Source organism: Thalassophryne amazonica, chromosome 15, assembly GCF_902500255.1.
Source record: "Thalassophryne amazonica chromosome 15, fThaAma1.1, whole genome shotgun sequence".
Classification (NCBI taxonomy): domain Eukaryota; kingdom Metazoa; phylum Chordata; class Actinopteri; order Batrachoidiformes; family Batrachoididae; genus Thalassophryne; species Thalassophryne amazonica.
In genome coordinates this window covers 72,861,328-72,875,937 of record NC_047117.1, presented here as the reverse complement: position 1 = coordinate 72,875,937, position 14,610 = coordinate 72,861,328, and the positions used below count along the sequence as shown (strand labels likewise).

Sequence of the window (14,610 nt, the reverse complement as noted above, 5' to 3'; positions counted from 1 at the left end):
CTTTAAAGGGGGAAAAGTAACTCACATAGAAAGAAGCCAACTGAAGTAGTTCAGGTGAGGATGCCTCCTGGTCGTCTCCATTAGGGAGGGCTTCCAGGAATGTCAAACTGAGAGGAATTCCCGGGTATGACCCACAACATGCCGGAAGGGTTATATTTCCTAGCCGGCTTGGGAATGCCTCAGGATTCCCACAGGAATGGTCAGAGGACTTGACCAAGGTTAGAGAAGTGTAGGATGAGCTTGGGATACTGCACCTGTGACTCAAACATCGCTAAGCAGCAGAAAATTAATGAATGTTCTGATCCCACCCCAAAATGTCATGGTGTGTATTCCAGGATAGACTCAACCTTCTCATCACATTTCATGAAACTTGCTTCTCTCTTTTACATTTTTAAATCCGTTTACATTTCTTGGCAACACCACTTTTGAGTAGATCAACACCAAAATACATCTATTTCAAACCCAGACAGCAGTCAAAATTAATCCTGCTCAAATCAAGCAGCGAACAGAAACAGGGAAAACGAAATCTCCATGGCAAAGACAATAACTTTAAAGATAAATGAGTCTAATTTTTAAAAAAGTGCAATGCAGAGGTGATAATGTAGAAAAGTTGTTGCATTGTTTTGACTTCAAAGATTTAAAAGATTCCCTATGAATTTTGGATGTGAGTGTTACCACTCATCCAGATATGCTGTACCGTAGATTCAACCCCCCCAAGGAGGCTCCACCATCACACCATAAATACTAACTAGAGGTATTGTACTTGCTGTCGTCTCACTTTCTGTGTCCGTTGTAAAGCCTGGGCACTCCCCCATGTGTTTATTTCTGGATATTACAATCAAATCTTTGCTCTTAAAAAAGAAACAGTCACAGGTCAACTCTCTATGACTTCATTACCCTTTATGTTTTATAAGTGGCATTTAATGTTCAAATGTATGTATGTGCATGAATGTGTTACAGGGGGTTATTCTGCGAGTTCTCTCCGCCAATGGTACTTCCACGCACCAGCCCATGCGACAACCACGACTGCCTCAATGGAGCACAGTGTGTCGTCATGGGAACGGACCCCCGTTGCCAGTGTCTGCACGGGTACGAGGGTGAGCGCTGCGAGACATTAGTTAGCGTCAACTTTGTCGACCGGGAGTCGTATCTGCAGCTTCCCTCTAGTCTGGTCTCACCTCAGACGAACATCAGCCTGCAGGTGTGCCCACCCTCCGACACACAAAGTATTGAATTTTGAAAAACAAAAAGCCTCGTCACACTGTATCCTGCATTGTTTTCAGATTGCTACCGATGAGGACAGTGGAGTGTTGTTGTATAAAGGTGACAATGATCACATTGCCATGGAGCTGTACAGGGGCCGCCTCCGGGTCAGCTATGACACCGGTTCCTACCCTCCATCTGCTATATATAGGTGCAAACTCCAACAGTGTGCTCATCTGTGCAACAGTGACATGATAAACGGCACAGATATGGTGACCATCTCTTTCCCTCCCTCTCAGTGTGGAGACAGTGAATGATGGTAGCTTTCACGCTGTGGAGTTGTTAGCAACAGACCAGACTCTGTCTTTGTCCATCGACGGCGGCCCACCCAAATCCATCAATTCCATCAACAAACAGTCCACACTCAACATAGATTCCCCACTTTACCTGGGAGGTAAGAATATACACAAACCAGCTAAATATTACCTACAGTGCACGACCGCCTAAACCCAAAGCTGCCACCCAAACAGTCACTCTTCAAAAATTCGCTTTGCACATTAGGTAGCTTTCCTCTTTTATCTATAGTCATATTTGTGGTTTATTCTGACCAAAGAAAAAACAGAGAGGTGCTAGATACGATGACATCAAACTGTGCCTCATTTAAGTGCCGTATTGTGCCTAAGTCTTGACTCCCATTCAGTTAGTTTCCAAAAAGCCTTGCACCCCCCTACTTGTCTGAAATTTTAACTTTGCGCACCTACAGTAGGACATTAAGGGCATCTGGCCAGCTTTACTTAGATGTTCGGAGGTCAAGATATAAACGCTGGGGTGATCATGCTTTCGCGGTAGCCGGCCCCAAACTGTGGAACGAGCTACCTCTTGAGTTACGTACTATTCCTGACCTAGCACTTTTTAAATCCAAGTTAAAGACTTATTTGTTTAAACTGGCTTTTAACACAAACATGTTTTTTTTATGTGCTGTTTTAAAATTTTATTCTATATGTGTTTTATTTTTGTGAATTTGTGTTTTTAATGTTAAGCACTTTGGACACCAGTCGGTGCTGTAAAGCACTTTATAAATAAATGTTGATTGAATGAAAAAGCTTGACTATTTGAAGTGCAATACTGACATCTACTGGTCAAATCATTATTAGCAGCCCTTCTGTGAAATTAAAACTCTTTTATTTATTTTTTTCTCCAGTAAGAAAACTTTTATAAATTATTGACTAGAAAGACAGAACAGCTCAAGTTCAATTAACTGCCATAGATTGATGTTTTAAGATATTTTTAATGGACATTGTGAGTCACATGATTTTTTTTGTATGTGTTTGGTAAATATGACTAAATAGTAAATACTATTGTGAATGTGCAGTTAAATCTTAAAGAATAAAGTTGTTTTTTATCAGTTTAATCTGTGTGGTTAAGCACTTTTTGTTGTTAAAGTTTCTTGATTCTGGAAGAACCTCCCAGAGGCATCACAGGAGTCAGCACGGTCAAACAAATAGCATATACAGCACACTTATCGATTTATATACAACATTTAAACCTTATTGTTTAATCTATTGCTTACCATTAATAAATTTTACAGGAAAATCATTTGCACTTTATTTTTTATTTCATCGATTATTTCTTACAGCCCCATTTCAATTAATGTTCATCTTCTTATGATTTTTGTTGTGCAGCTCATATTGCAATCGTGCACAAAATTTGCAATGTTCAGCACTTGGCGTACTGCTAAATTAGTGCTTGCATTATTGATGCTCTGCATTCTCTAATCACTCTCGTCCTGTTCCAGGTATGCCACAACAAGCATCTCTGGGGGGTCTGTCAGCTCTGCAGCAGAGCTCTGGGGGACGCAATGGCACCAGCTTCCACGGCTGCCTCCGTAATTTGTACATCAATGGGAAGCTCCAGGATCTAGGGGCAGGGCTGGGACCAGGAACTGGGACAATGACATCTGGGGCTCCACATGGTACTGCTGGGAGGTGGCTGGGACATGGGGTCGAGCCAGGCTGTCAGCCCTGCCAGAGAGGTGCCTGCGTCCAAGGTGACTGCCACCCAACAGGGCACCGTGGCTTCAGTTGCACGTGCCACCCTGGTTGGACGGGAGCACTGTGTGACCAGCAGGTCAATAACCCCTGCGAAGGCAACAAGTGAGTGATTCAAGAGGTTTTTGTGCCACTTTATGACCATCTCTGACCCAGATTTAGTCTGAAGTACATTTTATATCATGCTGGAGTTAGTCTCTGTGTGTGGACACATTGTTGAGCTCATGATAACAACACATGGTGGACCACTGATACTTAGACCAGTGGGTCTCAAATCAGCCCTCAATGACCCCCTAACATCGGTGTGCCCAAGGGTGTTGGTCTTACAGTAGTAGCATGCAGTGATGATGCATTGTCATCATGAAGCAGCAGAAAGAGACTGTGCCGTAGAGAAGTGCAGAGTTTTTCATCTGTTTACAATGTGCAATATTCTGATATACCTTACATGGGGGTGAGGGGGCACGATGCACACTGCTTGCACACACAGATGTGTGCATTTGCAAATATTTGTCCTATATCAAACGAAGAGCAAAAATTGAAAACAATACTTTCAAACAAAAGTAAAAACTAATGGAAAAATACAAAACCAATAATTCTGGTTTGTATCATATTTTTACATTGGATGTGTTCCATCCTGGGTTCACATACAGGGAGCACAAAGATAGGGCTGGCCATGGGATGGTGCAGTGGGATGCAGGAGATCTGGTGTATGGAGACTGAAGAGGTGGTGACGCAGTAATAAAGTGTTTAACTGCTTCACCTCAGGGAGCTTTGGTGGCTGCTGCGATAAATGATCTGCTCACGGACTTTGACCCCATGCACACCCCCATGCACGCAGATTCACTTCCTTGCCAAAAAAACCTCTGACCTGAGTCAGCCATCTGACTGGCATTGTTTAAGAGGAATGACAGATGACAATCGAACTGGTTTAATTCTTGTTATGATCATAATACACCCATGATTAATTAAGTGTCTAAATACACCCCCTTTGCACCCTAAACCTTAATCTGCTCCCAGATTGTATTGGACACATCCAAAATGCACTTGCTCTATGTGCTTTAGAGCGTGCGCCACAGATCTTCAAGATAGGGCCCTGTATATTCATGGTCAAACAGCCACAACACAAATAAGAACACACAAACAAACAAGAAAGGTAATTAGGATGCTGATTTGCAAATACTATTTTCCCCTGTGATTAGTAGAATATGCATAGGATAAATGTAGTCAGGCAAAATTTCAGTAGCATAACATAAAAACTATTGCATATTCAGCTGTGACATATTGGGTTCTGATGGATACAGATGAGGACCATGTTGGTATTTTAAATATAAAAAAATAAATAAGAAAGGCCTATCAAGTTGCTTATTAAGACTTGTCGTTAATCGAGAGTTCCGGTGACCACAGTTGCTTCTCATCATGAGTCTGTTGTTCCTAAAACTTGGTGAACCATTCGGCAACACAAGTCCTCATTAATTCTGCACCACTGCGCACGTGCACAGCCTTGGGCCAGTCCAGAGAATTATGAGTAATAAAATGATGCAGATGTGCTGACTTCCAGTCATCTCAATCTTTGCAGCGTTGCCCTGCTGCATGTGCAACAAAGCTGATTGGATGAATTTGAATTTGAGGTGGAAAAGAGTGAAACAAAAAAAATAGTGCAAATGAGGAAATGTGTTTCCACTTAGGGACTGCTACTGTGCTTTCTAGTACTATATATGATGCAGTCAAAAACCATCTGTGAATGTCAGTCTGAGAAAAAATGACCATGCAATAGCGCACAAGTAACGGCAGACCTTCAGGCGGACGGTTGCAAATCTGACCTCATTTTTATTTCCTCAGATGTATCCACGGTACATGCCTTCCCATCAACTCCTACTCTTACTCCTGTCGCTGCCAGCCGGGTTTCACTGGTGTCCTTTGTGATGAGCAGGACCAGGGAGTAGCCAACCCCTGCACTATGGCCCTCTGCAAACATGGCAGATGTAGAGTATCGGGTTTGGGACAAGCGTACTGCGAGTGTAACAGTGGATACACGGGAGAGACGTGTGACAGAGGTGAGGAGAAAAAAAATGAATATGCATGTTCAGATGTCATGTATACGTGGTATTTGTCTTTTTGCAGCTTTAAGTGTCTAATGTGATTACTCAGATTCTGCTGAAAACACTTTAATCTGTTTAACACAAGCTAATCTCTTCCAAACTTTTGCTTTGCTGCCTTTTACTTCTTTCTGATTGCTTGTTTGATGTATCTGTATCTGCATTAATCCTCTGACTTTTTCAAATTAGCATCTCCTGAGCTTCCTCTAAATCCTACACGGGGGGTGACTCAGGTGAGACTGCCTGGTCAGCTCTTCATGTCAGTCTTATTTGTCACTTCATCTCTAATCGTCCCTCCACTCAAAATTCCTTTACCCCAAACCACCATTCAGCTTTTAGATTTATTTTGCATCTTTCCATTTTCATCGTCCCTCATAGGGAAACATTGACCTGTTTTTACTGTTCTTGTTCTGTCTGGACATTTCAAATCATGGTATGTCCTTATGTCTGTAAAATAATACAGTGGGTAGTTTTTAAAGCTGAAATGATTTGTTGATTACTGCATCAGTCAATGGAAATTAATTGTCCATTTTTTTTTTATCCATGTTCATTATGTCATTAAGGCTCATTGCCGACCTGTAGTGGTTACAGTAGTTTCAGTATGAGGACTTTCTCTTTTTTTCTTTGTCATTGTCAAATTCCATAATCCTCTTGGCTTATGGAAAATGGAAACAGGCATTTTTATCTCTTTCTCTGGTATTACATTTTTATTTTATTTTTTCCCCCATTTTTTGGGTTGTCGGCAGGATTTTCACCAAACTTGGTGAGACAGTGAGATGAGAATAGATTCCCTTCACTTTTAGAGCAGATTCTAATAAGGGTTCAGATGTGTGATGATTAAAAGAATTTTTAATAATATCTCATCAAAAAATGTATTTTTAATCACAAAATAAAACATGTTACTAGAATCACATAGGCAAAACTGTTAATGGTTTGAATTTATTCTGCTTTAGAAACAGTTCTATTTTCAGATATACAGTGAGGCAAGAGTGTAGAATAGGAGAAAATCTAACAGGTCTGTGAGAGCGAGAATTCTCGCTGGTTGGTAGGTGATCAAATGCTTATTTCATTCAATAAAATGCAAACTAATTATTTAAAAATCATACAGTGTGATTTTCTGAAATCTCTCACAGTTGAAGTGTACCTACGACAAAAATGATAGACCTCTCCATTCTTTGCAGGTGGGGAAACTTGCAAAATCGACAGTGGATCAAATACTTATTTGTCTCACTGTAGCTGTGAAAAAAAATGGCACAACAAAGACATTTCTATTTTGCTTTGCAAGCTTGGGCTGAACTAATATTTATTTATGAAATCAATTAATCATTAATCCTTTGGTTAATTTAGCAGTACATTATAACCAGAAATTATATCAATAACTTCCAATCTACATTGAAATATGTTGTCATAAAATGGATTTATTTTCCTTTGTTTTCTTGTGTCCCACCATATTATGGATACAAAGAGCCAACAATTTAAAAGGCAGTCATGGGACAAGTATGTAAGAAAAGCTTGTAACGTAACATATCTTGTTGATTATTTTCTGAATCGTTTTCTGAATCCAGCATCTCAAAGCTCAAGATGATGTCCTCAAATGAGTTATTTTGCCCATAACCCAAAAATGTTCAGTGTACTGTCAGAGAGGAGTAAAGAAACCAGAATGCATTCATATTTATAAGCAGAAATCAGATCATTTGGACAGTTTTTTAAGAAAGAAGACTCAAAACTATTCATCGATTACCAGTATAGTTGGGGTTTAATTTAATAGTTGAATAATTGTTTTGACTCTTGTTTGTTAAAATGAGGTATTTGGGGCCTTGGGCGCATTATGAACGTATTAGTTGGTTGCAGCCTTATAACTATTTTTGATCTCATGCCTGCAGAGGTGGCCTGCCGCGGGGAACGGGTCAGAGATGTCTACCAGAGACAGCAAGGCTACGCGGCGTGCCAAACCCAGGAGAAGGTCTCCCGTCTAGAATGTCGGGGCAGCTGCCCAGGGGGAACAGAAGGACAGGACACCTGCTGCACCCCCCTCCGCAGCAAACGGAGGAAATACACTTTCCAGTGCACTGATGGCTCCTCCTTCGTCCAGGAAGTGGAAAAGGTGGTGAAATGTGGCTGTACAAAGTGTTCCTCATAAAAAATATTAAAAGGAAAACAAAAAAAGAGACAGCACCCTCAGCAGATTTCCTCTTCGCCAGATTGGTTTTGTGTTCCTGCCCACCTTATTCCATCCCTGACCCCTGTCCGAGGTCTAGTTCCGTCTTGAAAATACTCTGCTACCAACCCTGAAACCATCCGAAAACAAACTAAAAAAAAAAAACAAAAAAAAGTTTCTTTTCTTGTCAGTGCTGGACTGATGATTGATGCTTCCTCGGTGGGGATGTTGAATTGTATTGTAAAGTACAAAAACAGACTTATTTTTTATTATTAAGTGGAGAAAAAGACAAAAAAAAAAATAACAGTTGGACTTTTCCCCCCTTACACCCATTTCTTTTTTGTTGGTAACGATGACTTCAACAGTTTGCCACTGCCTCTTTCCTCGAGGACTTCCTGCTTCCTGACCCAAGTTGTGTGTTTTAGGAGTAACCTGATCTGGTAGTACCACAGACTCACCACTGGGAGGAGCTGAATTCAGACACGGGAGAGGGTGGGCAGTGATAACCCCCTGTACAACACATGAACGCATCACTGTAGTCTGCAGTCTCCCTTTCCGGACCTCCTGAACCCTCTGAGACTGTGTGCACACAAACCGACAAACATCTTTGCGCAAACATTCACAACCTGTGACATTCTCAACAGCTACTGAAAGACACGTACAAATGCTCTCACCTGTGTAAAGAGTTATACATTACATTATTACCCTGCCAGGTTAAATACATTACTCTGTTATCTACCCCATTCATGAATGAAGTATTTATTGTATCATACACACCTATACTTATTCAGTAGATCCCCACGTATCAATCTGATTCTTTTAATATATATTAATTTATATTTGTCCTTATTTTTGTATTAAAAAAGACATAATCAAGATAGTTGAACTAACAAAATGGTGTCATTTATTTTGAAGAGAAGTTGTTTTTGGATCACTGAAACTATTGTGCTTGCCAGAGACCTTAGTTACATTTTAATCTGCAAATGTGACGTGAAGACATTGTATATTTTTGTCTCGTTTCCTGGGAGTTTGTACTGTGCCATTACCAGAAAGTCTTTATATTAGAGTATAAATGTATAGATAATTTCCCTGCCTATGTATTTCACACAGAAATCTTGTGAGTAGCTTTGACCCTAGAGGATGCTTAGAACTGTTTTTACATTTTTAACAAACTTATGCTTAAAGAATACTGTGACTTTTTTCTAAATGAAACTACTTCGTTCACCCCTTGGTCTCCTGATGTTAACATGTTGCTGCTAAGTTTTTGTACCGTAGACTTGGATCATGATCCGTATGTTTTATTGAGCTTCCTGCTCCTACTGTACAGGGGCACCTTGTGTAAGAGATAAATATGCCCCCCCCCCCCCCAAAAAAAGAACCACGTGCATTGTGCTTTCTATTACCCTCCAATCCCCAGACTAATGTCAGTTCCCTGACTGATGTTTGTTAATTAAACACAATATTTACCTCACACTTTCCACCTTTTCCTTTTTCTGTCAGTAGTAATTAATAGAGTGGTGGTCAGACGTTTACATGCACTCAATGTGGACATGAATGTTGTGAATGTTGAGCTTGGAATCATTTCTTTGCCCTTCTTTTTTTCTTAAGCAGAATGATTGTACAACTACAACATGCATCTTTTATAGGAAGGAAAAAAAAAACCTGGTTCAAGCATTTCAATCCATTTTTTATTTTCTCATATTAACAAAATGTACACACAGCACAACTAATATTTGCTTGAATGTCCCTGAGAAATTTTCCCCTTGACCAGGTGTATTTCAGTCAGTGAACTGACGTAGAAGATGGGCTCTGATCATCATCACTCCCTTCCCCATGCTTGCTTAGGATGTCAAAGACTGATGATTTGAGACATTTTCTTCCCCTGATTGGAGTCCACACTTGGATGCTGGGATGGAGGAGGAGCTTAACAGCAGCAGCAGTGATGTGGCAGCAACCAGTGTTGACAGGCAGGGGGGGGAACTGGGAAATTATTACATCTTAAATAGCCCGCGCAATTAGGAGGATCATGGAAACTGTGTTTTATTTGGAGATATGTGGCAATTGTGCAACCCAGACTCACGGCACTTCGTGGTGGCATTACAAAAAATACATTAATCTATGGGTTTGTGACGGGGGCACTTTTTGTGAGAGGGCATGATTTCAATTTGTGCCAGGGGAGGGGACAGACTTACGCTATGGTTATGATTAGAATTAAGACAAGGGGGAGGATTATAAATAGCAAAATGAAAAAACCATGTCACAAAAATGGGGGTGCGATACTGGGCGGCAATGAGGCATGTTCAATTGAATTTATTAGGCACCAGTGCTTACAAAAAAAATACTCATTTACAGACCACAAAATCAAAACAAACAAAAAAAGTTACAGGAAGAAAGAACAAGAAAACAATGAATATGGTGCCCAAAATAAAATAAGGTGTAGGCAGGACGCTTATCAATGCCTACACCTTTTGGGCACCATATTCATTGTTTTCTTGTTATACAGTCAAATCAACCCAAGCTAAGCGCCAGTTCATACACGTTCATTTCCAACAAAGTCTGACCAGTAGTAGCTCATAAGTACAGCTGAGGGAAGTGAGTATTTTACAACAGCTATTTCGTTCTAGTTACCCCAGTACATATTCAATAGTAAGAATTCAAATGAAGCAGATTCATCATACAACACAACACAAATAGAGACACAGAAGCATTTCCTGGTCGTCCTAGTGCCAGCAATTTAAAAAAGATACAAACCCCTTAAATTATATATTCCTTCTCTTTGCATAAAATATCCTTGAATTCTAAATGGTACTTGCTTATTTTTCACTTTATACATCAATTGAACAGTCTTAAAAGAAATCATGTCAGAGTTTTAAAATCTTTGATTTGATAAACAATGGACTGGTATGATCGCGATAGCCTGTATTATGAATTATTCTTAATGCTCTTTTTTGAAGGGTGAATAATGTTTGCACTGTAATTTTATAGTTTTTGCCCCATACTTCAGCACAGTATGTCAATTAAGGTGCAATCAATGTGCAATATAGAGTATGTAGTGATTTACCATCAAGAATGTGCTTTGCACTATTTAATATTGCAATGTGTTAGTGTACATGTAGCATTCAGTTCAAATTTCCTGTCAGATCTAGCTCAAGAGTTAGCTTCATCTGGCAGCCATCAACAAACTCCTGGCAGAATTATGATTAGATATTTATCTTCTCTTCACAGAATTGGTAGAGTCTATTTAACTTTGTTGGTTTCCTGCACAAACCCAGCTTTTAAGCAAAGTCTAGATATTTTTAAAGTTATTCCACCTTCCTTATTCCAGACACTTTATTTAGTTCCTCTGACAGCAAAATAGTCCCAGAGCATGGTGCTACCACTACCATGGTATAGTGTTCTTGGGTGAAAGCGATCAAAGTGATGAGAACAACTCAATCTTGTTCTCATTCGACCATAAGACCTTCCTCCAGTAGATTTGTCCATGTGGACAGATGCCAACTTTAGCTGAGTTAAAATGTGCTGATTTTAGAGCGAGAGCTCGTTTCTTGAGCTGTAGCCTCTCAGTCTGTGGTGATGTAAATCTCACATACAGTAAATGTAGATTGTAGCTTTACAGATTTGCACAGAGGTTAAGTGATGTTTTCAGAATGTCAACAAAACGCAATAGAAAAAAAATTACAGTATTTCTACTGAAGGAATATGACTGCCATGTTTTGTGCTCTCATGACAGTTGTCATTCCAGCAAGGCTCCCCTGAGAACTGTAATTCCAATAGTCATGGCAACGGAAGGGTAAGTCTGCTAAATACTGTCATTTTGTTTTTCAAATCCAGCATTGCTGTGACATCATCCCTTTGGGGTTTGATAAGCTCTCTGTCCACATGCACCATGCCATGTGTTTTAGAATGTCATGTGACTGTCATACAACCTACAACAGAAAACGCATTTCCATTGCAAAATATTACCTTTTCAAATTGGCTGAAAAACCATCTCATCAAAAGGTAAAAGCTTTCCATTAAGCATATTTTCAATTCGTTACTTCAAATTTCACAATTTTGTGGGTAATGGGAACCCACCTACAGACACTGGTGTTAAAGCAGCTTCAGGTTCACAGCAGGACTGTACCTTTGTGGTCCCTGCAGGTGTTCCTGACCATATGAACCAAAGTCCTCTCAGTTGATGGTAACAGTTTCAGTCTTCTTCCAAAACTTGGTTGGCTAGATCTGCTAATTACATGCAGTTGTTTGAACCGGTGATCTTGGAATGTGCGTTTCTTTAGGAATGATTCCATAAGACATTCCTGACACTGTAAATCTATGACTCTCTCCTTCATATCTCCACTGAACTCATGGTCAATCCAGTCAGTGCCATTTACTTTTTTGTAGCACAGAAAACTACGTGCTATAAGCAGTCATGATCAGTAATGCAGAACAGGTAGCTCAGTAGGCTTGGAGATGGGTTACCAATATGTAGACCTGGATTTTATTTACGATCACAATAGTTGTCTGAGTCTTATCCAAGGACACCTCTTTTGTATTGTCCTAAACTACCTAGTTGTCAATGGGGGAAGTGACTACATGGACTGGTGAACCCTTCAAGTGGGAATCAGACTTCCATCCTTTTCATGGTACCATATCTGGAGATAAACAGTGGTACCAGCGGGGCCTAGGACCCTACAGAGGATTTACTTCTTAAACGTACAAATAGGCTGAAGTCAGTATCTATATAAACCATATTCTAACCCCATTACATTTGTTCCGCGTATCGTTTGGTTAATCGGTTGTGAGATTTCAGGACCTAAAATATAGTGTTGACTGTGGCAAACTATTCGGACCGTTTCACATTTGTTGTATTACTTCACGCCCTGAACGCATGGCTAGGCAGATGTCAATACTGGTGCTGTCAGCTGAGAGGTGAGAGAACTGGTGGAGTGACAACGATGCAGAAAGGTTAAATTATATATTGTTTACAAATAAAAAAACAATCCTTCATCCATGAATACTTGCAAATATCTGAGCAGTTTTTATTATTATTATTATTAAATCAAATCAATTTCATTTATATAGCGCCAAATCACAACAAACAGTTGCCCCAAGGCACTTCATATTGCAAGGCAAAGCCATACAATAATTACAGAAAAACCCCAACTGTCAAAACGACCCCCTGTGAGCAAGCACTTGGCGACAGTGGGAAGGAAAAACTCCCTTTAACAGGAAGAAAACCTCCAGCAGAACCAGGCTCAGGGAGGGGCAGTCTTCTGCTGGGACTGGTGGGGCTGAGGGAGAGAACCAGGAAAAAGACATGCTGTGGAGGGGGAGCAGAGATCAATCACTAATGATTAAATGCAGAGTGGTGCATACAGAGCAAAAAGAGAAAGAACACTCAGTGCATCATGGGAACCCCCCAGCAGTCTAAGTCTATAGCAGCATAACTAAGGGATGGTTCAGGGTCACCTGATCCAGCCCTAACTATAAGCTTTAGCAAAAAGGAAAGTTTAAGCCTAATCTTAAAAGTAAAGAGGGTGTCTGTCTCCCCTGATCCGAATTGGGAGCTGGTTCCAGAGGAGAGGAGCCTGAAAGCTGAAGGCTCTGGCCTCCCATTCTACTCTTACAAACCCTAGGAACTACAAGTAAGCCTGCAGTCTGAGAGCGAAGCTCTATTGGGTGATATGGTACTAAGAGGTCCCTAAGATAAGATGGGACCTGATTATTCAAAACCTTATAAGTAAGAAGAAGAATTTTAAATTCTATTCTAGAATTAACAGGAAGCCAATGAAGAGAGGCCAATATGGGTGAGATATGCTCTCATCCTTCTAGTCCCTGTCAGTACTCTAGCTGCAGCATTTTGAATTAACTGAAGGCTTTCAGGGAACTTTTAGGACAACCTGATAATAATGAATTACAATAGTCCAGCCTAGAGGAAATAAATGCATGAATTAGTTTTTCAGCATCACTCTGAGACAAGACCTTTCTAATTTTAGAGATATTGCGCAATGCAAAAAAGCAGTCCTACATATTTGTTTAATATGCGCATTGAATGACATATCCTGATCAAAAATGACTCCAAGATTTCTCACAGTATTACTAGAGGTCAGGGTAATGCCATCCAGAGTAAGGATCTGGTTAGACACCATGTTCTAAGATTTGTGGGGCCAAGTACAATAACTTCAGTTTATCTGAGTTTAAAAGCAGGAAATTAGAGGTCATCCATGTCTTTATGCCTGTAAGACAATCCTGCAGTTTAGCTAATTGGTGTGTGTCCTCTGGCTTCATGGATAGATAAAGCTGAGTATCATCTGCGTAACAATGAAAATTTAAGCAATGCTGTCTAATAATACTGCCGAAGGGAAGCATGTATAAAGTGAATAAAATTGGTCCTAGCACAGAACCTTGTGGAACTCCATAATGAACCTTAGTCTGTGAAGAAGATTCCCCATTTCCCCATTTATTATTATTTATAAGTCAGTCATGTGTCTTGAGCAGGTCTGTCTTCTGCTTGTTTCCTGTTATTTGAATGAGGAAAAGAATGCTGAAATCTGATTGGTGAAGCCTAAGTGCACCTGCACCTGCCACCTGCGCACAACAATTATCTTTGCAGGATGGTGCAATACACAGTCTCCACCACACAAAATAACTGGTATACCTTACATTTTAATGGGGGGTGCCCCTTTTACATATTTAATCAATGAACATCACAGAATTCACAGGCTGCAACTGAAAAAGTGTGTGTGTGTGTGTGTGTGTGTGTGTGTGTGTGTGTGTGTGTGTGTGTGTGTGTGTGTGTGTGTGTGTGTGTGTGTGTGTGTGTGTGTGTGTGTGTGTGTGTGTGTGTGTGTGTGTGTGTGTGTGTGGGGGGGAGTACAAATTCTGGTTAAAAAACAAAAAAAAATCTCAACTGTCCAAGTGCTAATAATTTAATATAAAGTTGAAACTAACCTTGTGTCATAAGATGCTATTGTCATTTTTAAAATTGAGAACAACAAGCATGCAGATGTGCTTCCCTGAGACAGTTTCTGACAGTTTGTGCAGAAATTCTTTGGTTCTGAAAAGCGATTATTGCAGCAGCTGGTTGGTTGCAGTCCATCTTGGAGGTAAACATACTGGATAT

At 40.2% G+C, this 14,610-nt stretch overlaps 1 protein-coding gene across 7 annotated transcripts in view; it reads left to right on the top strand.

The window, feature by feature from the left end:
* Positions 1-8,976, top strand: part of slit2 (slit homolog 2 (Drosophila)) — a 251,610-nt gene extending 242,634 nt beyond the window's left edge. For 6 of the 7 annotated variants that reach the window (XM_034189373.1, XM_034189374.1, XM_034189372.1 and 3 more), the window contains 6 exons: positions 961-1,201; positions 1,284-1,414; positions 1,503-1,657; positions 2,999-3,356; positions 5,091-5,305; positions 7,231-8,976. In XM_034189373.1, coding sequence (XP_034045264.1) covers positions 961-1,201; positions 1,284-1,414; positions 1,503-1,657; positions 2,999-3,356; positions 5,091-5,305; positions 7,231-7,487 — 1,357 coding nt within the window. In that variant the 3' untranslated portion in view covers positions 7,488-8,976. Of the gene's footprint in view, positions 1-960; positions 1,202-1,283; positions 1,415-1,502; positions 1,658-2,998; positions 3,357-5,090; positions 5,306-5,536; positions 5,581-7,230 lie in introns of all 7 variants that reach the window. The other variant, XM_034189376.1, reaches the window with a different exon arrangement.
* Positions 8,977-14,610: the final 5,634 nt, after the last annotated feature.